Genomic DNA, 23919 nt, shown 5'->3' on the forward strand with positions numbered 1-23919 from the left:
GTGGAATGGAGATAGGAGATTCTGGATGGTTAAAGTTTTTGATAGAATTATAGGGGATTCTGGATGGTTAAAGTTTTTGTTTTGCTGTATCCATACAACAATGAAGTTGTTTTCTTTCTGATGATGATGTTTTGATATTTAAATTCCATTTGTTAATATATACAATTCTTAACAGTAGATGTCTTTTTTCCTTTATTTAATTTAAACCGTCAATGGTAAGTTTTTAATCTTTATCTAGGTATAGATGACAGATTGCATCCCGCTACATTGCACGGTGTGTGTATATATATATATATATATATATATATATATATCAACGTTCTTAATTTCTTATGGTGTATTCTTTTTATGGGTTGTCGTCTTGATTGATCATTAAACATGGGATCAACAAGTACTAAGGTTTCTTTCATCATTTGACTGATTCAGATTTAGACTTCAGATGTAAAAACAAACAGTCTGACTGATTCAGATTTCAGAATTATGACGTAAAAACAAACAATCTGACTGATTCAGATTTCAGACTTCAGCACCGCCTCTTAAAATTCAGAAGTGAATTCAGACTTCAGATTTCAGCACCTCTTAAAAAACAAACGCCACCTTAATAAAATTTGAGATTGATACTCTGATTTTATGTTTGCTTTGAAGAAGAGTTTGAATTTTAAATCCGAAGAGTTCAATCTTAATAGATAGCTTAAGAACATCTCTTACAATTTCTTTAAATAGAGAAAATGAGAATTTTGTTATCTGTTTTGCTGTAACCAATTCTCTATATTGTTCTACAAAATAGAGAATACTAAAAAAAGATTCAAAGGTAGATAATTTTCTAAAAGTTGGTGTTTAAAGATATATATATATATATATATTTTAACCACAAGGGTGGTGCCTGATTGGTTTGAGTTTGGCTTCAAAGGTCAAAAGTACCTGGAGATCTCAAGTTTAAATCCAATGAAGAATAAAAATCCTCTTGTGGCCACAGAGGTTCAAATGCGGTGACTTCCGGCTATCTGCAAAGCAGGTAGTCGCCCTGGGATTAGTCGGCTCGCATAGCGGGTTGGATATTCAGGTTAATAAAAAAAATTCATTAATGAACAGAATTATTATTAATTATTTTATATAAATTCTTTTATAAATATGTATTAGATGATAAATTTATAGAATATTTAAAAATAAAATGAAACACCTAACAATTTATTTTCACAAACCAAGAACTACGAGATCGCCCATTTCATTTTAGGATGACAAAGGGGTCATACAATTCAAGCCTTTTCTTCTTCGTGATTTTCCTCGAGTTTCGGAGAAAGTTGAAATCCATAAAATTTTCTAAGAACATCTCCAATAGATTTTCTGAAATGGAGATTTGGAGATTTTTGTTCCAACATATTCCTCAAAATCTTCTCCAAAATATACAAAGCACGTGAGAGAGAATGAAATTCTTCAAATTTGGAGATTTCTTCAAAAATGATTATTTATGAGAGATAAATGATTTTTCATTCATTCTGCCAATGCAATTGCTTGATACGAGTTATATTGAATATTTTAATAATATAATTAATTGTGTAATCTCTAAGAGCATCTCCAATGGTAAAACTGAAGACTTGATGAAAATGTTAAGCATTGGAGAAATAAACTGAAGAATGGTTTGAAATCTAAAAGCTTGAGAGATGTCAAATATTTAAAAATTTATATAGGTGCATTAACAATGAATTAAAAATACAAAAAAGACTTGATCATTGCAGTAAGTATTTAACATATTGGTTTTTGTTTAGTGGAAATCTGATGTGTGGAATAGATGAAGTTTTTAAATTTGACCATTGCGGATGCTCTAAAACAGCGAATTCAAATCCGCTATAGATCAAGTCTTTAAATTTGATTAACCTAGATATTCAACCCGCTATACATACGAGCCGACTAATCTCAGGGGCCAGGACGACCACCTGTTTTGCGGATAGCCCGGAGTCACCGCATTTGAACCTTCATGGTCATAAAATGATTTTTATTCCTCCTTGTATTTGAACGTGAGACTTTCTGGCACTTTTGATCTTTATAGCCCAATAAGCAACCAATCAAACTCATCTTTGTGGTTTATTTATTTTTTATTTTCAAAATATTATTATTTTCTATTTTCAAAAAAAAAAAAGGAAAAAATTATATATATTTTTTCTATTTTCAAAAAAGAAATGGAAAAGATGTATTTCTTCTTATAGGAAGATATGTTTTCCAGTATAAAAATAAATGCTAATTATTTTGTATTTTAGGTTATTCAAAATATAAAAATGTAAATTTAGATTTACCTTTGCAAAATCACAGGCATATTCCGTCCCCTGTATCTATCCCCAAATCGGTTTCATCACATAGGAGAGACGACGGTAAGATGATGGATCCCGGAGCCGGTCCCACCACAACTATTCCCAACACCGAGGGTCTACCGTCAGTCACTCCGCTGCAGGAAACGGAGACACCTGCTGCCGCCGTGCAACGGTGGGCTTTTCTGGTGTCACAACGCTACCAACATTTTCTCGACAAGTCAACGCCGTTCTTGCTCTACCGGTGGATCATTTTCTGTGCCATCGCGATCATCTACGCTATTCGTGTGTTCTTCGTGCAAGGGTTTTATGTGGTCTCGTACGCTCTCGGGATATACATCCTTAATCTCCTCATAGGGTTTCTGTCTCCTCAGGTTGATCCGGAATTCCAAGACCTTTCCGATGGCCCCACCCTTCCTTCTCGGAGCTCCGATGAGTTCCGCCCTTTTGTTCGTCGTCTTCCCGAGTTTAAGTTTTGGTAATTACAATTTCTTTAAGTTTTGGTAATCTTTTTATTATCTAACATTTGATTTCATTTGCATTATTAACTAAGTGACGTACTGATTTAGTTATATTAGATTTAGGTTTTGGGTAGAGTAGGATCAAGCTATGAATTTAGGGATCAAATAGTTTACAAACACTCGAAAATTGACGGTAATAAGAACTTGTTTAAGACAGTCTGTTTGTACCATAACTAGGGTTAGAAACGAGGATGTTTTTGCTGCAATTGTCGATGATAATTTTTGAAAGCCACCAGTTAAATTTTCTGCTGATGCTGATTTTAGTGATGTTAATTACTTGATAAAATTTCTGATGAGCTAGGGTTTTGAGCAATCCATATCAAGCAATTTGGTAAGTTAATATTGAAGTTCCCCATTTTGCAACAATTTGTGCAATAGACCAACTATTATTGTCATTCAAGTCTCATTTATAGACCAACAACATGAATGTCTCCTTAAAAAACTATAACACGGTTATCAAACATTCAAGTCTCATTTGTATACCTGAACAAGGGAGTCACTATATCCAAAGCTAGCAAAGGGGTTATCCGGATATTAGTTGACCCCATATGGATTCCCAGAAGATCTGTATGCTTATTTGTATAACTTTTTAATCCCTGGAGGGATTACCAGGATATTTAGCTTTCTATTTAATGGAGAATTCAGCATTTGAAAGGAATATTATGAATTATCCATTTGATTAACTTGGTGGCTCGTGAATATTTTGTAGCGATCCAGTGAACTCTATAAATTACAGTGCAATAAAATGAAGTGTTTGAATGGGGACATCTTTTTTGTTTTAAACCTTGAGAAAGGGCATGATTGTAGAAACGGGTCTTTGAACAAATATGTTGCTATCGCTGTGTGAAATAGTTGATGGTTTAGTTTCCGTATGTGATCCAGAAAGAAAAGGAGTTGAAGTTATAACAATGACTTGGTGAAATCACATTGCTTACGAAATTTTGTTCAAGTTATAACAATCATAGTGCAAGTACAAAAGTACTAGGTTAACAATTGCAAATTTACTGTTGTTTTAAGTTTCTGTTCTTGTTATTCTTGCATTCCAGCGTAGCCTATTTCTAAATCAAATTCCATAATTGAAATACATACAATGTTGTTTAAGAGATTTACTCAATGGTCGGTGGTACTTCGTGGTTCCAATTCGAACTTAATCCTGACTTGATTGGATTTGGTAGAATTAGGAGAATGGCAAAATAAAATGAAGATTGAGGGGTGAAACTCGTTATCTCTGCTTAACATCAATCCAAGTAATGAGTTTCACCCTCAATGTTCATTTTTATTTTTCCATTCGCTTATTTCTACCGGCTCCAATCAAGTCTGGGTAATGGTCGAATTTGAGCCATGAGGTTACCACTGATCATTGTGTAATGTAGAACGCATATTGAATTTCTTAACCAATGTTGTATCCATCTTAGTTATGGAATTTGTTTTGGAAAAGGTTGTGCTGGAAATAGTGCAATAACAAGAACACAAACTTAAAGTGGTAGCATATATGCGTCGGTTAACGGGGTATTTGTACTGTGATGTTATAACTTCAGCAGCATTTCATAAAACAATGTGATTTCACCATGTCATTTTTTGACACAATTATACGGCTGACTATTAATTTTGTCGTGGACAATCATGTGATGTGCTAGCTCTTTTGGTACTAATATTGGATATTTATGGCTATGAAAAGCAGAGGAGCTGTTCTGCGACATGTAGGAGAGTTTTAAGTCAAGCTTCTAATGTTGGGTTGAACTTGATGAGAGAAGACAACCTTTTTTTTATGTGGCAATATTGTGTTGATAAATAACACTTTTGATATTTCAACGAAATGGTTTGCCGATTGAATGAAGACTAGGATTCTCATACCTTTGATCTATGAAATTTCTTGAGGAGGGTTCTTTTGCCTGTTCAGATTTTGGGGCTCTTCTGAAGATGGAGTCTGGATACCCCTTTAGGAGATATTTGTGCATTGAAGGACTTATACAGAATTTGCTTTTCATGAGTTGCAAGTTTCACTAGAGCTGTGTTTGTGCGTCCCAATGATTTCTTGATTTCAGACAGCTTGGTTTGACTTGATGCATGCCATAAATAGCAGTTTTACACCACCCTGTCCCTGAAAATGAGTGGTTAGAGGCATTTATTGTAGGTCTAGAACCATAAGAAAAGGGGTGAAAGTGTATTGGATAGGAATAAATGAATAAACATATCAAGAGCAACTGTGTTGGTTGTTAGTCTTGTTTGGGTCTATCAACTAAATGTTACCGGGAGACTTTGGTCATCGATGGGTTTGACAAAAATATTGTTGATAGATTAGCATGAAGAATTTAAGATTATTTTCAATCGCTTGATACCAGATTTACGGTTAGCTGCTCTAGTACTCTAGTATACTAGAGTTGCTCTTAAGGCACTGATAATTGATTATGCATATTCGCCCGGGGTCTTTTTCATAAAGAATCTCTGTCTCTTTGGGACAAAGGTAAGGTCGTACGTCTTACCCCCCCCCCCAATACCCTACCTTCGGATGGGATATACCGGTTATGCTTGGTTTGGTTTGCCCATGAAAAGTTGTTGGGTATGATGTTGCACTGTTATATCTTTTTTGGAAGTAAATAGTAATTATATGAAGCAAATACTCACACACACTCCTCACCTTTGGTGAGGTTTGAACCCTTGACCTTCTAGGAGTCTGGTTTCTACCTGTAACTCGGGTACCCCTGAGCCAATACCCTTTGGTTGCACAGTTATACTTTATCAGCTGTATTCTAACAAATATGATTTACAATAACCAATCTTGCAAATAATATTGGTTAATCTAATATGTATAGAAGCAATCTTGCCTTGTCTCTATTGTAAGTTGGGGTTTCCAGTCTCGGGCCTTTTGCCTTGTCTCTGTTGTAAGTTGGCTTAATCTAATATGTAGAAGCTATCTTGCAAGTCAAAAAATGTATTTGAAGTCACATAAGTTTCTCTTCGACATTCTAAGAATCATAAAAAGTGCCTCCTACTTACTGCATTTTTCTTCTTAGGTTTTCTATATGAGCAATATATAATATTATCTGATCTCAACTATAATAACATGAATGATCTCGGCATGGATGTTGGTTTCGGAAAAGTTTGCAAATTTGAACGGGTTGGTAAGACATCATTGGTGGCCTATGGAGTATGAGTTAAGCTCAACTTGTGTCTTGTTGCCGCTAAAGGCTGTGAATGGTTCATGCAATTTGATGATGTAACCAATTCTGTATCCTTGATGATAGGTACTCGATAACAAAAGCCTTCTGCATCGCTTTTGTCTTGACATTTTTCACCATATTCGACGTGCCTGTTTTTTGGCCTATACTCCTTTTTTACTGGGTCATCTTATTTGCTCTCACCATGAAGAAGCAGATACTGCATATGGTCAAATACAAATACGTCCCATTTTCCTTCGGAAAACAGGTACTCTTTAACCTCAAATTTACTCGAACATTTACAACTTTTTCCGTTATACCCTTATTTAATAAGTAGTTTCTTTTACAGAGGTACAACGGAAAAAGGGCATCATCAACCGAGAGTGCAAGTCTTCTTCCCAGAGACTAAAAGATTGAACTATTTCATACTTTCATTTCCTGTACTATCCCTTGACACACATCTTAGTAGGGAAAGAAGTTAGCCGTAACTTTAATGTTTTGTTCGATCATCTTCATTTCGTACAGGTTTTTCGTTAGCCGTAACATCATAGACGAATGAAGCTTTAGGTTTTTTTAAAGAGCTTTCGATTTAGTTTCATCAAATATTATCTTATTGTGGTCCCTTTTGGCAAATCCAATGGAGTTAAATACCCCAATTATGTCACACAACACAATACCATCAAACCATAGGTCACCAGTTCGAGTCTCCTCAGGGCCGCTGGGGATTTTGCTGGCTGTTATTTTCAGGGCTCCATGGGATTGATCCAGATGCACATAAGTTGGCCCAGACTCCCATGGTTACCAAATAAAAGTTAAAAAGAATGTTACAAATAGAAAGGACAAAGGTACTTTGTATACTCAAGGTGGCCTGTAATACCCATAAACACCATAAAAAGTCTGTGCAGAAGTGAGGATTAGCAGAATCACAGCTGCTATAAAGGAGATAATAGCCCAAGGATTGCTGAAATAGTTATGCATTAAGCTCGCTCGCCATGAGTTCCACCTATGATTATAGAACCGATTAACCTTTTCTGACAACTCCGAAAGATAGCTGTTGTTGATGTCGAAAACGACCTCTTGACATAGACGGTTGAAGAGATCGGCAACATCGGAATCGCTTCCTAACCAGTGCTCGATAATCCCACAGTAATGGAGGTAACCTACGTCTTTCTCGGAGTTTATCAAATTGTCCATGAAGATAACATATGACGTGATCTCATTCCCGCAGTCTAAATGTGACTGCTCGAATGCTATGAGGTTAAGGAAAAGTGATTTGGTTCCATCGTGGATCAAGAGCCGGGGTATCTTTAGAATCCCGTTCTTGAACTTGATGTCCCAAAATCGATCAGTTTTCCTTTTCTTGAACTTGATTCCGGCTTCTTTAAGCTCGGTTACACAGTGTATAAGCTGTGTCCGGCGCTTGTCGGCAACCCGACTATTATGTGACCATCGCTTGATCCATCTTCTCGGTTCGAGCTGTGGTCCTCTCCGCAATAGACTCTGTCTGAACACATGAAGACAGTGAAGGTATGATTGGTCCGATAATGGGTCAAACGGGCTAGTGAACCCGAGGGATGATTCCATTTTGTTCCGGTCGCTTTTTGTCAGCGGTTCGTCGGTGGGCATTAACGGATCAAAGAAATGTAGAGCCAGCTTTGCAACCAATCCTTTCTGGTCAGCCTTCCCGAACTGCAGGCCTAATAATCGGTCAAGTATGAACAACGGAATCTGATTCTCGAGCATTACCATATCTCGCTGAATTGAGTGCATGGATCCCCGCATCGCAAACACGGGATCGCATCGAGAATAACCAAGCTTTATGAACCCCTCTGCCGCCCCACGGAAAAGCTCAAGAGCAAAACAACCATCAAGAACCATCATTTCCACAAACTCGTTACTGCCAATCATAATCTGCCCTTCGTAGCAATCTCGTGCCCGTTCTTCCAGTTCTTTGATCGAATCAACATACATCTTAGCATCTTGATCACAACGTTTGAGAATCTGGTAAAATGCGCGCCACTTATGGCGCTCCATGTTTCTGAGGCGGCGTTTTCCATGATGGTAAGGCCCCATAGAGACGATATTCGGGATATAAGCTTTATCCTCGCCATCTCGTAAGTACTGAGGAACTCTATAGATGCAGAGTTTTCCCCAGGTACCTGCCACGTCATCTTTCTGGGCAAGATCGAGCTTTTCTCTGACTGTGATCATCCATTCAGATTCCGGTGATCTTGGTCCTTTTGGGTCCTCGGTATCACCATTGATCTGGATCTGCACTGCATCAGATGGCTTCGGAAGTTCGATTGAACGGCTAGTACTTGGGATTCCGGCATCTACGGTTTCTTTGAGTTTAAGAGTAATGAGGTACCAGCTCAATAGCTCCTTGTTGAACACAGCAACCATTATTTGTGTTGAAGAAATGAAGCTTGAATCAGATTCTTATTGTTATTAATACTTGCAAGAACAGAATGCTGGGAAGAAAGTGACATTCCACCTGCACAGCCACAAATAATGAATATCAGACTATCTACAATCCAATTAAATCCATAGAAGCAACTTAATTGACTTTTAGCATTTAAAAAGGATAAGCCAGTTTCTGGTTTTTTTTATTAAGACTCTTAAAAGCCTGCAACAAAATGCTTTTTTAAGATTTAAAATAACAATTTTTTGGGAATCGATCATATACGCACATCTATTTATATTAAAATTAGGTTAAATTATATATACTGAAAATGTAAAAAGTAAGTCTTGATATTGATATATGTAAAAGGAAATCAATAGATAGATAGGTGTGTATTTATAAACAATTAGGCCATAACCATTGTAATAGGGTGGTCAATGTAACAGCTGTACAAGGCAGCCTCATGACCCTACAACAACCAAACATTCATCTCCTCCACTAAAACCCCATTCCCACCAATGAAAATGATATGATTTCAATCTTCACATCATCAACCCATGTGAATCAAGGGTCACTTTAAATCCCTTAAATCAAGTATTCATTTTGTTTGTGGATTCTATTTATTCATGTGTTAATAAAGTTATCTATCTGGATTAACTTGTCTAAATAAATTGAGAGGGTTTTTTTATTTATGGAAAGAGCATGTTTTTTAATTAGGAGGGACATATATAAAAAAACTTGACTTTTTGTATAAAGCTCCCTCTAGATATTTATTAAACCACTAAAAACTGTTATGTATAACCGATTGAATAACATATGAAACGCATTAAGCTTCAAACAATATTCCATGCAAGTATAGGTGTACATTTTAGGCAATAACTACTCAACTGAACTGGTGGGATCTATGAACACAAAATCTTTTTAGTTCCTGAAAATAAACAAAGACTATATAATAACAAGCTGCTTCTTTCCCTTTCACAAACACCAATAACAACGAATTTAATTGAATCAAATCAAATCAAAATCAAAACTTTAGAAAAACAACTACCATCCATCCACTGGGGAATTTGGATCTTGAATATAATAATTCTGTATCAAATCAACACCAAAAGTCTACTTCTCGGTTCTTTCTCTGGAAATTCTGGCTGAGAGACGTTCGTGTTTTCTCTTGCCTCGTGAACTGCGTCTTGATCTTTGTGTCTGAGTTTTTGTTGCGTTCTTCTGCCCGTTTTCTAGGATGACTTTAGATGGGAGCTCAGGGGGTGCATCAGGCCATGGCGTTCTCTTAGCCGCCACTGTCACCTCTAACTGAGGCTCAATTCTCCATCTGCCTCAAAATAATAACAGATGTTCACTTTCTTGCTAAATATATGCATCTAACACTGCCAAACAATAACATCTATAAATACCCCATCATTGTTTCTTCATTTAATGAACACTCATTTGCCACTATCCCAGGTAAAATGTATGTGATTGTTCATCTATGCATGCATATATACATCTGTCTATGTTTTGCTAAACCAATCTGATCCATTAATGGTTACTAGTGAATGCTTACTAGTGAGCTAAATCCTAAATTTCCCTATTAGTTTAGTAGCGTAAATCCATCACAGAACTAGTGCTTTTCTAGCAAATAGATATTATGGATTTTCCTTTTGCATCTACAACCAGGATTTATCTGTTCGAGTCCGAGTACTAGTAGGACTAAAGCTCTATTGGAGTCTACAAAGGTCACGATCTTAATGGTTAGGACAATCAGTTTGTTCTTTATCGTTTTCTCCGTATAGCGAATACATATTTGTCATTGCCAATTGATGTAGTCATATTTGGCAAACCACATAAATTTTGTTGTAGCTTGCTCCCTTGTTTCGTATAGTTTGTTTTGCAAGTTGGGGATTTTCACTGAAACGGTCTCTCTATCCCTCGAGTAGTAGCAATGTCTGCATCCTACCCTCAGCTCTACCTCTACATGAGAATTTCTAGGTTAGTTGTCTTTATATGTTTGGCAAGTTAGCTAATAAACCAGTCACGTTTGATAAAAACTAGCTTATGAGTTAGATGACAATGTAAAATGACCTAAAAAGAAAATGTAAAGGGCATAATTAGCAAAAAGTGAAAAAAAAGCCCAATTAGCAACAACTTTTCAAAAAGTTTATGGCTTACCAAACGAGATTTTTCTCAATAAACTCAAACAATAACCTAGTTTTATGGTTGCCAAACATGACTTTGATATAAATCTCTTATGTACTTTCTGCTTATGCACTTGATGATCCACAATAGATGTTACTTAAGAGCCTCTAAAGATGTCACTACTCTAAAACAGTGTTAAGAATTTTTTTTATCTCGGAACTCCTTAAACAGTGTATATAAGCAAAACAATGGATACTTGCCAACAATGCAGCTAATATGGGTAAAAATGGTATATTTAACACAAATGTAATCAAGTAATGTATATGCAAACTCTAAAGAATTAGGAATATTGAATTGTAACTCGAATAAGAAGACCAACCCGGCAGGAAATTTGCTATCTGCACGAGCCTCAGCACGGAGCCACCATAGCATCACTTTCTTTCCGCAACTGCCTAATGGCTCCACCATAGAAGAGTCTTTAAGGAAAGAAAGAGGGTTCTCAATTTCTCCATTGCCGGTCGCCACCATGTCCAAATCCTTGATCCACTCCGGTCTGAACTCAGATTCTTCCCACACCAACCTCGAGTTCATCACAAACCCACACCACTCCAGCTTCCGGGGCAACACAATTGCCATATCACCAATGTAATTCGCACTCTTTTGTCGGTATGCAATAGAGTTAAAAGTGTGCCACCCAATTAACTGATCAGATGAGTTACAAGCCGGACCTTGGATCGGCAAGGGTGATTTCTTCTCATCTAATTCATTCAGATTCTTTGGAGCCTCAAAAGGGTCTTCATCAGAATGACTGGAATAAGCAAGAATCCCAACAGAAAGAGCACCAATCCATTGGACTTTTTGAATCTCATCAAAAAGTTCCAAACTATGCATATTACTATCATCAGCAAACATAACAATCCCATCTAGCTTCTCTTCTCTCACAACTCTGAATCAACAAGAATAACATCTACTATAATCAAATCATGATAACAATTTGAATTCATCTTGATCTTAAAATTCAAACACGAATTAGTTAAGTTTACCTCAAAGCCTGCAATCGCATCTGGGATTCCAGTTTGTGACGAGCATCCCAGAAAATGGGCATCTTCTTCCCGTACCCAATATGCTTAATTTGAAGTTTGGAATTTGCCAGCAACGCCGCCGTTTCATTGGTGGCGCCACCAGCTTCCACCACGATCCATACGACTTCGTAGGGCAAATTCGTCAACGTGTGCATCAATCCAGTTAAATGTAAAGCTTGAAAGGTTCGCACATAAGTTGGAGTGACAACAATCAGAGTTCTAGGGTTTTTGATCCCATACTGAACCCTCTGTTCCCTCTGAACAGTTTGCATAATTCTATGAGCTTTCATTACCTCCTCCGGATTCGGGTGGGGCCATGACCGGATCCGGATCCCGTGCCGGCCAACCACCACTCTACTATTACTACTACTCGTTACAGCATCCGTTTTAAGCGGCGGTGAGAAATTCCTAAGAGAAGTGGTGAAAGACAGGGTTTCGGCGATATCGGCGGCAAACGGAGCCGTCAATGTCGAGGTATAGAGATTGTTAGTGGAAGAACTTGAGAAAAGGAGGAAGAAAACAAGACGAGAGAATCTGAATCCAAGGACAAGAGAAATAAGGCAACATAAACAGTGAAGCATTATCCAGAATATCGCCGCTGCAGATTTCGTAGTGCCGCCACTGCCGTCGGCGGATGAATCTAACGGCGATGCGCCTCTGCAGCTGTTGCTCCGGCCACGATTGGCGTGGCTCTGCTGCAACACCTGAAATTTCATCTTACTCCAATCAATCCCCCTCCTCTGCTCCTCCACAGCTCCGGTACTCCGGTGGTATGAGCGCACAGGGAGAGAGAGAGAGAGATGTAAATGACTTCCGATCTTTCAAGTATGAAGAGCTGATTCTGATGGTTGTTGATGAAGATGGTGATAGGTTGAGGGAATGATGGAGGTGGTTTCAGCTAACTTGATATAGGGTTGTTGAACTGTAGAAATCAAGCAAGAATGCTTTGAATCTAAGGATCAATCGGATAGGTGTAATTGAATAGTAAACTGATATATGGATTTCAACGGCAGGTAGAGGGTGGGAGGAAGGATTGTCGGCCAACGATCTCCGGTCGTTTTCGTTCCAGATGAGTAGGGGATTCCGATGTACCTTATATATATCGCCGCTTCATATTCCGACATGGTGTTGTGGTGGACTAAATCCAGCTGTTTGCGGCTTTTAATTTACAATATTTCTTTTTGGTAAATTACATTGATTTAATTTAATTCTTATTTTAGGTAACGTAATTTTTAAAACTTGCATTTTAGTACTTAAGATGTAACGTTTTAAATATTTAGGTATCCGAGTAATTGGTTAAAGCGTTAATCGGCTATCATGCTGATGTAACGAGTTATAGAATAAAATTGGGTTGAATAGCAAATAATACTGAGATGGATAGCACATCATTTGCCACATGAGCATGGTAACCGATTAATGTTTCAACTGGTTACTCGAGATACTTAAATGTTTAAAACTTTACATCTTAGATACCAAATTGAAAGTTTTGAAAAATATATTACCCAAAATAAAAATTAAGTTAAATTATGTTACTTTTTCACGCAATTTATCCTATTTTTTCCACCAAAAGCTCCCCTACTCTTTTTTATTGTAGGAAAATTTAATATGATTTCTAAAAGCATTTTCAATTTTCAATTGTTATACTATAATTTTTTTTAAATAAAGTATTAAAAATCAAATTTTAGAAAAATTTATATTCAATTTCAACAATTATTCTATTTTAAAAATTCTAACAGTAAGGGGCTGTTTGGCAGTTGCTGAATGATTTAGTGCAGAATAGTTAAGAGGTCAGAATGACTAAGAGTAGGGGTGAGCAGCGGAACCGGGTACCCGGCTATAGAACCGGAACCGCCTTGTAACCGCCGGTTCCAGAACCGGAACCGATATGAGTGGTTCCGGTTCCGGTTCCTAAAATACGGAACCGATTGAGAATGGTTCCGGTTCCGGTTCTCAATTTTTCGGAACCGTTACCCGCCGGGTACCCGGTATTTTTCAATAAAAAAATAATTATTATTTTTTAATACCAAATTTATATTATGTTTACATTTTAAAAGCACGTCGTCATCTTCAATCTTCATCTAAATTCTTCATATAAAATGATTCGTATTTTTTCAAATTGTGTGTTCACTTGGATTCATAGTATGTAATCGTTAAACTTTGAACAATTACCATTATAGTATGTAATCGTTAAACTTTGAACATTTTTTATTAGTCTATTATGGTTTGTAATCATTAATCAATATTTGTAACCATTATTCTGTATAATTTGTATTCTTGCTTATTTATTTAGTGTTTTGGCAATGTTTTATTTTTATTTCTAAATAATAAATTTTTAATATTTTAGGAAGCGGGTACCCGGAACCGGAACCGGAACCGGTTCCCGGCGGTTCCGGTTCCGGTTCCAAAAATTTAAGAACCGCTCTAACCGGTTCCGGTTCCGGTTCCAATATCTCAAGAACCGCCGGTTCCGGTTCCGGTTCCGGTTCCTGTCAAAAAGGGCGGGTACCCGCCTATGCTCACCCCTAACTAAGAGGGTCAGAATGGTTAAGTGCTGAATGAAATATGGTTGTTTGGTAAATGTTTTCTGAATGATAACAAATTAAGAGCCAAACAAACAGCCCCTAATTGTATTATTAAAAAATTTAATATATTTAATACAATGTTATTTATGTTTCCTAAATACCTTTTATTAGTGGAAAAATATAAAATAATAATTTTTCTTGTTTAGAGGGATTTCTTTAAATTTAAAAATTTTACAATATCTCTTTTTTCTTTCTCTATTATAGCATACAAGATAACATAGCTATTGAGCAAAAGAAATCGTTAAAATCCTTTTTATCTCTATTTTACCGTAGTTGTTGGAGATGCTCCTAGCATCTCAAACAGATCTTTTTAACCAAATAAAATGAAGATTTTGGTCATTTTTTGTTTTAATAGATTCTCCAAAATTTTCTCTAAGATGAAGTAAAGAGTGTGAAATTCTCTAAATATGGAGAAGTCTTTAAATATTTTTATTATATTCTCACCAATGAAAAACATTGACATTAGATGTTTATGAGAAGAAAATAATATTCTATTATATATATATATATATATAATATTTTAATAATATAAATCAATGTTGTAATTTTTAAAATGAAGAATCTATTGAAATTTAATGTGATCTTCAATTAAGATTTTCATTTTTTATTTATTTATTTTTAAGAACGTGTTGAAAATACTCTGATCAAATAAAGTAAGAACGTGTTTTGCTAATTCTAAAACTCTGGAAAAAAAAACCTAAAAAATATATTGAAGTTGATATTAAATTAAGGATTAAAAAGTAAATTAATTGAAGATCTTATAGATTTAATAATATGTGATTTATTTTACTTTTTGAATTTTTATGATGAGTTTTTTTTTTTTTTTTGGGATATAAAGTTATGATAAAATATTATATTATGGTTTTGAGTTGGCTATTAATTAATTTTGTAAAATTTAAAAAGGTTTAAGAAATTATAAATACGTTATAATTGTTTGCATTATTTCTATGCTATATTTGTTTTAGACTTTTAGTGTTAAAATTAATTTTAAAACGAGATCTTGATAACCTTTTCCCCCATAATTTATTAAGATATAATTCGTTTAATATTAAATTGTATAAGAATTTCAAAGCATTGTACTTAATTAATAAAACCCTTTAAATCATATATCATAAAATATGACAAAAGGTTGAAACATGAAATGGTTATCAATCGAATAAAACTTAGTGATCATATGATAATCCATGTGTAAGTAACGATGTCCAAGCGCTATCCATTCAAACGAAGGAGTGGCTTAATTCGACTTTGAATTTAAATGTGTTATTTAGAAATAAAATTAAGAATGGTGACGTCTTTCCACAAACACCGAGTGTTATGACTAACAAACAGCTATACGTGAAATGGGGTTGATTATATTGAGAATGAAAGTTATGTTGAGAGGGGTGAGAAGGGATCTCTATTATTTGATCAATCCCAAATGAAGATCAAGGGTACTGAAATGCACCAGATCAATTCTTATGAGAAACACAATTCATGCGTGGGATGAGATTAAAAGTGATCAAGAGTTCATGTCTCTTTTTATGTTTCTCATCTTAACTCTCATTCTCATGTTACACACTTTTATTTATACTGTCATATCTACCTTAATTAATGCACATGTATGTAAGAATTGCCACATGGTTAAGTAAACGATATAATAATTAAGACACTTCTAAAATTATGTAACATTTCAATTGTAGGTTGACACTTGTTTTGAAATAAAGAGAGCAATATTTAGTAAAGTTGAAAACTCAAGGTTCATATTAATTGGTACCACTTTAACACAAGATTGCATGCACTGAGCAACCGAGTGAATTTTGATGCACTCGTCGTTATGAAAGTTCATTGTGGATCCCAATCAAGGGAAAACCTAGTCTTAACAAAATATTATACAAGACGTCATGCTTAAACAAGCATGAACTAAACTGCATTATAGTTACGAAGAACTTGCTATATCGACATTTATTATCTGAATTAACTAATGTCTGATTGCTCAACAACTAGGCAAAATGATCTCATATGAAATAAATATAATTTTTTTCGATAATCGTGAGTTTCCAGACCAACTTACGAGCACCAACTAATCTTTCGGACAACCACGAATCTACAGGAGTCATTGTATGTGAACCTTCATGGCCACAAGGGCTTTGGAAGCAGCTGGATTTAAACCCATGGTAGATTGAATCTTCCACTAGGTCTCATGAGGCTTAATCAGTACGACATAACCCCGTTTGTTAATAAATTGTTAATCACTGAACAATCAAGCTAATAATATACTGAATCCTTATGATTGGAACATGGCCAACCTATAGACTATTATATACCAGTGAAGTTGCGTGTTTAAGTAGGAATGTTATAAAATGAAGTTACTGTCATGAGGTGGACACTATAACACGAATTTTTATCCACAATATAAACTACATAATTAACTAGTCTATATCATGCAGCATAAACCAACATGCATATATGAAATCACGTATGTCGTTGAAACCTGTATAAAATGATGCATAACTGAAACATTCAAGTCGTTTATCCTCCCTTTAGAGTCACGAGTGACAGATATTCACATGGATTGCCAAATGACATAAATAAAAATAATTTTTGTAAGCTTGCTACAAAACGAACATTAAACAATTAATTTAGGATTCAAAAGTTATGCTCAAACATTTATAAACTAAATTCGGCGTAAACTCTCAAAAGGCCAGCCTTTTTATCACATATAATCTACTTGACATTCCTTAAATTAATTAACCAAAATTAATCATGGAACTTGATAGAAAGGTCTCAAACCATAGCCGATAATAACATATGGTCAAACCATAAGGGTTGTGGTGTAGCGGTTGAGATCCTGAGGGATGTCGTGAAATATCTAATCTGTCCATGGTTCGATTCCAGACGTACACACAATTGTGACCACTTAGTTTATCATGACTTATTTCTTGCAGTCATGATTTGTTGGGATTAATTCAAACATAATATGAGACACTCTTCAATAAAAAAAAAAACTTGCGCTCAAGCTACAGTGCTAGAGTCTGGACAACCCAAACAGAAGCATCCCTCGACAACCTGTTGACTGCACCTCCACTTGTTGGTGTAGAGTTCTCACTTATTACAATCTTCGGCTACTACTTTGGTAGTGACCACCATCCTCAGTCTCAGTGGAATTTTCTTTGTAATTAAGGGTTTCAATTAACAAAATAATTAAAGAAACATCAAATAACCCCAACCTCACATCAAACATTAAGACCCTTAAAGTACTCATCTATTTAATGGACTTTAGATCATGAGAGAATAAAAATTACGACAGATCAATAAGAACATTTGGATGAGTTACAATTTTGATCTATTTCTAATCAACTATCTTCATCTACTTTTATCTTTAATCTCGATCACTTTCACGAGCTTTTACATATATTTAATCACTTTTACATACAATAATTTGTTAAAGTTTCGATAATAATAATAATAAAAATAATTAAATAGGCAAATAAAGATAATTGAAGGTATATACAACTGTTCTCAATCTCACATATGGGTTATAAGTTACAATGATGTTATAAATTGAAGATTTAAGAAAAGAAGGGTTTAATTACCTGAGATTAAAGCTTTCATTTCAAAAACCGACCCTTAACCAGTCTTAACATAGCCTTGATAGGTCCTTTTGGGTTTTTAAAAGAAAATAACAAATACATATATAAAAGAATGAACTGAACAATTATTTTTTAAAAATACCTCGAATTATCATTTAATTGTAAACTAATTAACCATAAAGATAAACATTAATTAATTTATGGCACTATAAACAAATTAGCTATTTTGACGTTTTTTTAATTCTTGAATATTTTTCGTGTCTTCGGTTTAACTTTTTTAATCATTATCGTCTTGAATATTTTTCATATCTTTTAACTATCTTTAAATGGTCAAATTATATCTATACCCTCAAACTTATCACTTTTTCATACCATTTATAGACATCTATTAAAGTAAAAATAAGCTTAAATGTTTAAAATTTTACATTTTAAATATCAAAATAAAAGTTTTGAAAATAAATTACCTAAAATAGATATCAAGTTAAAGTATATTATTTTTTATGTAATTTGTCTAATTTATAATAAACAAACTCTAAATATCAAAACAAAAAACACATGGAACAAAGATTAAGGGGGTGTTTGGGATTGCTTATTTTAGGTGTTTTTTGACTTATTTCAGTGTGGTACCGGTGATAAGCTAAATGCTAGTGTTTGGATGAAGGAAAATAAAACTGCTTATATCAGTACCAAACCGGTAATAAGCAATTTTTGATAAGTTAATCAATCATGACTTATAAAAAACTGCTTATTACTAGTTTACCATTTTAATCCCATTTTATTGAAGTTTGTTAATTATTAATCTTATTGATATAAATTATTAATCTTATTGATATTATTAATTTTATTGATATAAATTTTTGTCAAATATATTATTATAAATAATGAAAAATAATTTTTATATGTTAAAAAAATAAATAAATTAATAAGCAATTTCAAACACTCCCATAAGTCAATAATATAGAAGACTGTTTTTTTTTTGTCAGTAAAATATATAAGCAAAATTTGTCAAACACTAAAAAATAACTTATCAGCTTATTGTTTTTTGGTACCACTATAAGTTAATTCAAACACTTTTTATAAAACTCCGATTTGATAACACATAAATTAATAAACATTTAAAAAAAACATAAATTATTTTAAATAAGCAATCACAAACACCCCTAAAAATTAAATTAAATATTTAATTTGTGGTTATATAAAAGAGAGTACGAAGCGTCTCCTGCAACGCAAGCCAGCCCTCCGTCTTATTCTCCATAACTGCAGGGGGAGTTGAATCTTCTACGCGATGGCAGGTGGTGTTGCTCTTGGACGTCTTACCGAAGAACGAAAAGCATGGCGAAAGAATCATCCTTATGTCAGTCTCCTTCCGCTCTAGTTTAACCCACTCTACATTAATTTTGCTGAATAACGAGATTACAAGCTTGCTGAATAATGCGACTACAATTTTTGATTGATTAGGGTTTTGTGGCGAAACCGGAATCTCTTCCTGATGGTTCAGTCAATTTGATGGTTTGGCATTGTACTATCCCCGGGAAGGTTGGGGTAAGTTCTCAGATTCTTCTATTTCTTTGGTGTGTGTTTTTAATTTTTCAGTAGGTCGGAAACCTGCAATGGCGCCGCCGTAGCGGTGAATCGCGCTCGCCTTTTCTAGATGATACCCGCAATTTAGCCAAAGGGGGTTTTCTGATTTTAGTGGGGCAGAAAGTGTTGGCCTTTTTAGTGATATTAATTATATAAAAAATCTTATGATCACAAGTGTAAATAATCTAAAAAAAATTATTTTTATATATATTAAAATGTCAGTTAGTATTAGATTTGTAGGCCCAAAATCATATAAAAATAGTAAACAAACATATTTAAGTTGTATGATTATCTATACTATATTATAAAGCAGTTGACAAAAATTCTTAAAAACCATTTTTTATGCGTAAAGTATTGTTTATTAATACATATTACTTAAAACTCAAGATTGCAAGTAGATTGTGCGTAAGTACAACTTATTAAAGCWACATATCTGAATTCATGTAACTAACTGCAGATAAACATAATACATGATAAACATTTCATTTTAAATATAAAAAATCTAAAATATAATTAGGATAATTATTGAATTCTATCATAACGCTTAATTATTATCTTTATAAAATTTATAATATTAAACCAAAAATAAATTATTTTATTATTAAACTTAAATTAAATTATAATAATAAAAATAAATTAAAGAAATTACATGAAAAATGATAACTTTTAAATAATTGATTTGATATTTATATATTTTTTTCAAAATTTTATGATATCTTCAAAAAACACAAAATCGTATTATAAGTTATAACATCGCCACAGACAAATAATTAATAAAATAAAACATTAAAATCGAGATGTGTCTCGCTGCATTGTACGAGTACTCTTCTAGTCTTAATAATATATTCCTAAAAAAATCATTTTTTGTTTAGCTTTTGAAACAATAATAGTTTTATTTCACCGATGAAACAATACATGGGTCTGGTTGATGTGCATCCATTTTGATAAACACATAGGGTTAGGGGCCGTTTACTCGGTAAGTACTTAGCATGTAATTTTCCTCACCGGATGAACATGGCAAGGGCCAAGAATCTTACCCGATAAGAGCGAAGATAAGGATGGAAAGTCTTACATGGTAAGTGAGGGTGACGACTCTTACCCGGGTAAGCACTACCAGGTAAATTGTTGCATATGATACGTTTTGATGTACCATAATCTTACCCAATAAAATAAATTATACCGTTGACTCCTAACTGTAAGCAGGTACCAGGTAAGCAGTTAGGTAAACGGCCCCTTAGTCTGTTTTGAAACACATATAGGACTTGCGCCTAAACATCAAGCATGTGGAGTGCGGACTAGGGAACTACGACGTTATGATAATTGAATTACGAATTAGAGAACTAGGGATTGCAGGTGACAGAATCCGGAGTTGCTAAAAGAATAAAAGCGGCAAACATTATAACCGAGCTAAAAAGTAAAACAGAATCGGACATTAGTTCAACCGTTGCTTGTATTCATTATAAATGCAACTTTTGTCATTGTTTGCGACTAATGTTGTGGCTTTGTGATTATCCTAAAGACTGATTGGGAGGGAGGCCATTACCCGCTTACGGTCAATTTCACGCAAGATTATCCAAGCAAACCACCCGTGTGTAAATTCCCTCCAGGCTTTTTCCATCTCAATGTTTATGCATCTGGAGCTGTTTGTCTCTCCATCCTCAACGAACAAAGTGTAAGGAACTTATTAATTAAGACACAATGTAATTTATATAGGGATGAGTTCAAACGAGAACACCACCATTTTATGAAAACGCGAGAACACCCTTTTATATGATACCAAAATTAGAAAAATGGCCCGCACACCACCAGGTCCCCCCATGTTATCACATGTGATCGTTTGAACCTCCACCTATATATATACATACATATATGTATATGTATGTTGATATTTGGTTGTTTAGTTTCATTAGTAATGTTAATATTTGTAGGGGTGGAGACCGGCAATAACAGTTCGACAACTTCTTGTGGGTATCCAAGATCTGTTGGACACTCCCAATCCTGCATCACCTGCCCAATCTGATTTACATGGTCTCTTTACCAAGGTAATTAGTCATGCTATGCTAATCTTTAATTTGTTATCAGCATGTAATGTCTATGCTTGGCTGTTTTGTTGCACACAGACCATTGCTTGTGCGAAAATGTAGGGAAAAAAGAATGAGCCATTTCTTACCAAAATTGGAAATATGACCTATTATCATTATTTACATTTCCGTAAACCGTCTAATGTAAGCTAATTCTTGTAAGAATATTGGTTGGTTTTCAACGAAACCGTGTATAATGATTCATTGATTCTAAATCTCTGATAATTTTATGTTAATATCGGCTTAACTTGAACTATTTCTTATCAATATATATTGGAACCTCCCTCTGGATTCCACATAGAGTCTGTTTGTTATCAACTTTATGAGCTTAATGGGATTTACAACTTATTTGTTCAGCTATATATGATTTTTTGGTAGTGGCTTAATGATATAAAAAGTGGATTATTCTGTAAGCTTTTGAGGGTAAAGTTCACACAGACATCTTTATTCATACAAGAGCTAATGGAAAACCAACCTAAGAGTACCTTATTCTCACACTTTCATTTATTTAATACATTTTTGGAAGAGAATATGGCACTTTTTTGGGTCTTTTTAATGGTATAGCTGTGTTTGGTGCAGAATTTGGTGGAGTACAAGAAAATGGTCCGGCATCAGGCGAAGCTATATCCGGCTCGTGTCTAGATGTAATCTATGGTAGCTTGCAGGTGCTTGGGTTAAGTTAGTTGCATGTAGTCTATATATATTGTGTTGATAGTTTGGGGGAAAAGAGCACCTAATTGGGAGGGAAAGATGGTTGTTTTGGAGACAACAGAATTAAACCTTTATTTTATCAGACTGTTTATTATTAGCCATTAGGGTGGTTATATGTTAATGGTTCAAATTATATCCAATCCCATTGTCGCAGGGATTTTTATATCTTTACTAAATTACTATATTAAAAAAAAAATGAAGATATTTATGAAATCGGATATTCATTAAAGTAGATGAACGATTGTGATTGGTTTGTATGATTTGTATAAATTAGGAGGGTTTTGGGATTTTATGAATCATAAGGGCATAATTAAATGAGAATCACATAAAAGATTATAGACTCGTGAGAAACAAACTTAAGTTATTTATACTATATTATAAAACATTTGACAAAAACTTTTAAAAACCACTTTTTATGCATAAAATACTGTTTTATTAATGCATGTTACTTAAAACTCAAGATTACAAGTAGATTGTGCGTAATACAACTTATTAAAGTTTCATATCCGAATTCATGTAACTAACTGTAGATAAACATAATTAAATACAGGAAAAACATCTTATCTATACTATATTATAAAGCATTTGACAAAAACTCTTAAAAACCATTTTTTATGCATGAAGTACTGTATATTGATGCATATTACTTAAAATTCAAAATTACAAGTAATTATGCATAAGTACAACTTATTAAATCTCCATGTTTGAATTCGTGTAACTAACTGCGGATAAACATAATCAAATAGAGAATAAACATCTCATTTTAAAATATAAAAAACTAAAATATAATTAGGATAATTATAGAGTTCTAACAAAATAATTAATTATTATATTTATAAGAAAATTATATTATTAAACCAAATATAAATCACTTTGTTATTGAACTTAAATTAAATTATAATAAAAAATATTGAATTAAAAAATAATACAAAATATATGAATCTATACTATATTATAAAGCATTTGACAAAAACTCTTAAAAACCACTTTTTATGCATAAAATATTGTTTATTAATGCATATTACTTAAAACTCAAGATTACAAGTAGATGGTGCATAGGTACAACTTATTAGAACTTCATAACTGAATTCGTGTAACTAACTGCAGATAAATATAATCAAATACAGGATAAACATTTTATTTTGAATATAAAAAATCTAAAATATAATTAGAATAATTATTGAGTTCTAACAGAATACTTAATTATTATTGTTATAAAATTTATATTATCAAACCAAAAATAAATTATTTTATTATTAAACTTAAATTGAACTATAATATTTTTTTAAAAGAAATTACATAAAATATGAGAACTTTTAAATAGTTGATTTGATATTAACATTGATATATATATATATATATGTATATATATATATATATATATTAAATTTTTATGATATCTTCAAATATATATTTTATTCAAAAATAGAATTATTATTGTCTTCTTAAAAACACATAAAATCGTATTATAACATCGATAGAGACAAATAAAAAAATAGAACATTAAAATCGAGATGTGTCTCGCCGCATTGCGCGAGTACTCTTTTAGTCATTCTACATGAGTTTTTCATTTATTAAAAATTATGATTTAAGGTATTGGTTTAAAACTTGTTTTGTTTTACATCAGGAAAAAAAAATACATATAAAAAAAAGTTCATATTGTAAAACAAGTACATATAAAACTAATAAATTATAAAATAAATAATTAAATTAAATAAATTTTTTATTTGATATAATTAGAAAGGCCTAAAAATAGGACAGACCGCTAAAGTAGCTAAATTAGTGATAAATAATGAGAAT

General features: G+C 33.6%; 4 protein-coding genes across 4 annotated transcripts; 2 read left to right on the forward strand and 2 right to left on the reverse strand.

The window, feature by feature from the left end:
- Window positions 1–2318: 2318 nt before the first annotated feature.
- LOC112502881 (protein RER1A-like) lies at window positions 2319–6616 on the forward strand. Its single transcript, XM_025106894.1, has 3 exons — window positions 2319–2781; window positions 6070–6250; window positions 6332–6616. Exons 1-3 carry the CDS (start codon window positions 2372–2374, stop codon window positions 6389–6391), a joined length of 651 nt encoding a protein of 216 aa, XP_024962662.1. The 5' UTR covers window positions 2319–2371; the 3' UTR covers window positions 6392–6616.
- LOC112502880 (UPF0481 protein At3g47200-like) lies at window positions 6571–8438 on the reverse strand. The gene has a single exon (XM_025106893.1). The coding sequence runs from the start codon at window positions 8383–8385 to the stop codon at window positions 6841–6843; it is 1545 nt and encodes a 514-aa protein (XP_024962661.1). The 5' UTR covers window positions 8386–8438; the 3' UTR covers window positions 6571–6840.
- Window positions 8439–9209: 771 nt separating this feature from the next.
- Window positions 9210–12656, reverse strand: LOC112502879 (probable beta-1,4-xylosyltransferase IRX14). Its single transcript, XM_025106892.1, has 3 exons — window positions 11557–12656; window positions 10893–11459; window positions 9210–9710 (listed from the first exon to the last, which is right to left on the reverse strand). The coding sequence occupies exons 1-3, from the start codon at window positions 12309–12311 to the stop codon at window positions 9497–9499; spliced, it is 1536 nt and encodes a 511-aa protein (XP_024962660.1). The 5' UTR covers window positions 12312–12656; the 3' UTR covers window positions 9210–9496.
- A 6340-nt stretch (window positions 12657–18996) lies between these two features.
- Window positions 18997–22222, forward strand: LOC112502884 (SUMO-conjugating enzyme SCE1-like). The gene is made up of 5 exons (XM_025106896.1): window positions 18997–19100; window positions 19205–19288; window positions 20847–20999; window positions 21256–21369; window positions 21988–22222. Exons 1-5 carry the CDS (start codon window positions 19032–19034, stop codon window positions 22048–22050), a joined length of 483 nt encoding a protein of 160 aa, XP_024962664.1. The 5' UTR covers window positions 18997–19031; the 3' UTR covers window positions 22051–22222.
- Window positions 22223–23919: the final 1697 nt, after the last annotated feature.

The sequence above is a fragment of the Cynara cardunculus genome, unplaced genomic scaffold (assembly GCF_001531365.2).
Source record: "Cynara cardunculus var. scolymus isolate 2C unplaced genomic scaffold, CcrdV1 Un_Scaffold_2127, whole genome shotgun sequence".
NCBI classification, from domain to species: Eukaryota; Viridiplantae; Streptophyta; class Magnoliopsida; order Asterales; family Asteraceae; genus Cynara; species Cynara cardunculus.

What these genes read in the sequence shown, in the direction of transcription:
- LOC112502881 (XM_025106894.1), top strand. Translation starts at nt 2,372, where the DNA reads ATGATGGATCCCGGAGCCGGTCCCACCACAACTATTCCCAACACCGAG. An exon ending in CTTCCCGAGTTTAAGTTTTG is followed by an intron (nt 2,782 to 6,069) that starts GTAATTACAATT and finishes CCTTGATGATAG; the next exon opens with GTACTCGATAACAAAAGCCT. An exon ending in CATTTTCCTTCGGAAAACAG is followed by an intron (nt 6,251 to 6,331) that starts GTACTCTTTAAC and finishes TTTCTTTTACAG; the next exon opens with AGGTACAACGGAAAAAGGGC.
- LOC112502880 (XM_025106893.1), bottom strand. Translation starts at nt 8,385, where the DNA reads ATGGTTGCTGTGTTCAACAAGGAGCTATTGAGCTGGTACCTCATTACT.
- LOC112502879 (XM_025106892.1), bottom strand. Translation starts at nt 12,311, where the DNA reads ATGAAATTTCAGGTGTTGCAGCAGAGCCACGCCAATCGTGGCCGGAGC. An exon ending in ATGCGATTGCAGGCTTTGAG is followed by an intron (nt 11,460 to 11,556) that starts GTAAACTTAACT and finishes TTGTTGATTCAG; the next exon opens with AGTTGTGAGAGAAGAGAAGC. An exon ending in GATAGCAAATTTCCTGCCGG is followed by an intron (nt 9,711 to 10,892) that starts GTTGGTCTTCTT and finishes ATTTTGAGGCAG; the next exon opens with ATGGAGAATTGAGCCTCAGT.
- LOC112502884 (XM_025106896.1), top strand. Translation starts at nt 19,032, where the DNA reads ATGGCAGGTGGTGTTGCTCTTGGACGTCTTACCGAAGAACGAAAAGCA. An exon ending in GGCGAAAGAATCATCCTTAT is followed by an intron (nt 19,101 to 19,204) that starts GTCAGTCTCCTT and finishes TTGATTGATTAG; the next exon opens with GGTTTTGTGGCGAAACCGGA. An exon ending in TACATGGTCTCTTTACCAAG is followed by an intron (nt 21,370 to 21,987) that starts GTAATTAGTCAT and finishes TGTTTGGTGCAG; the next exon opens with AATTTGGTGGAGTACAAGAA.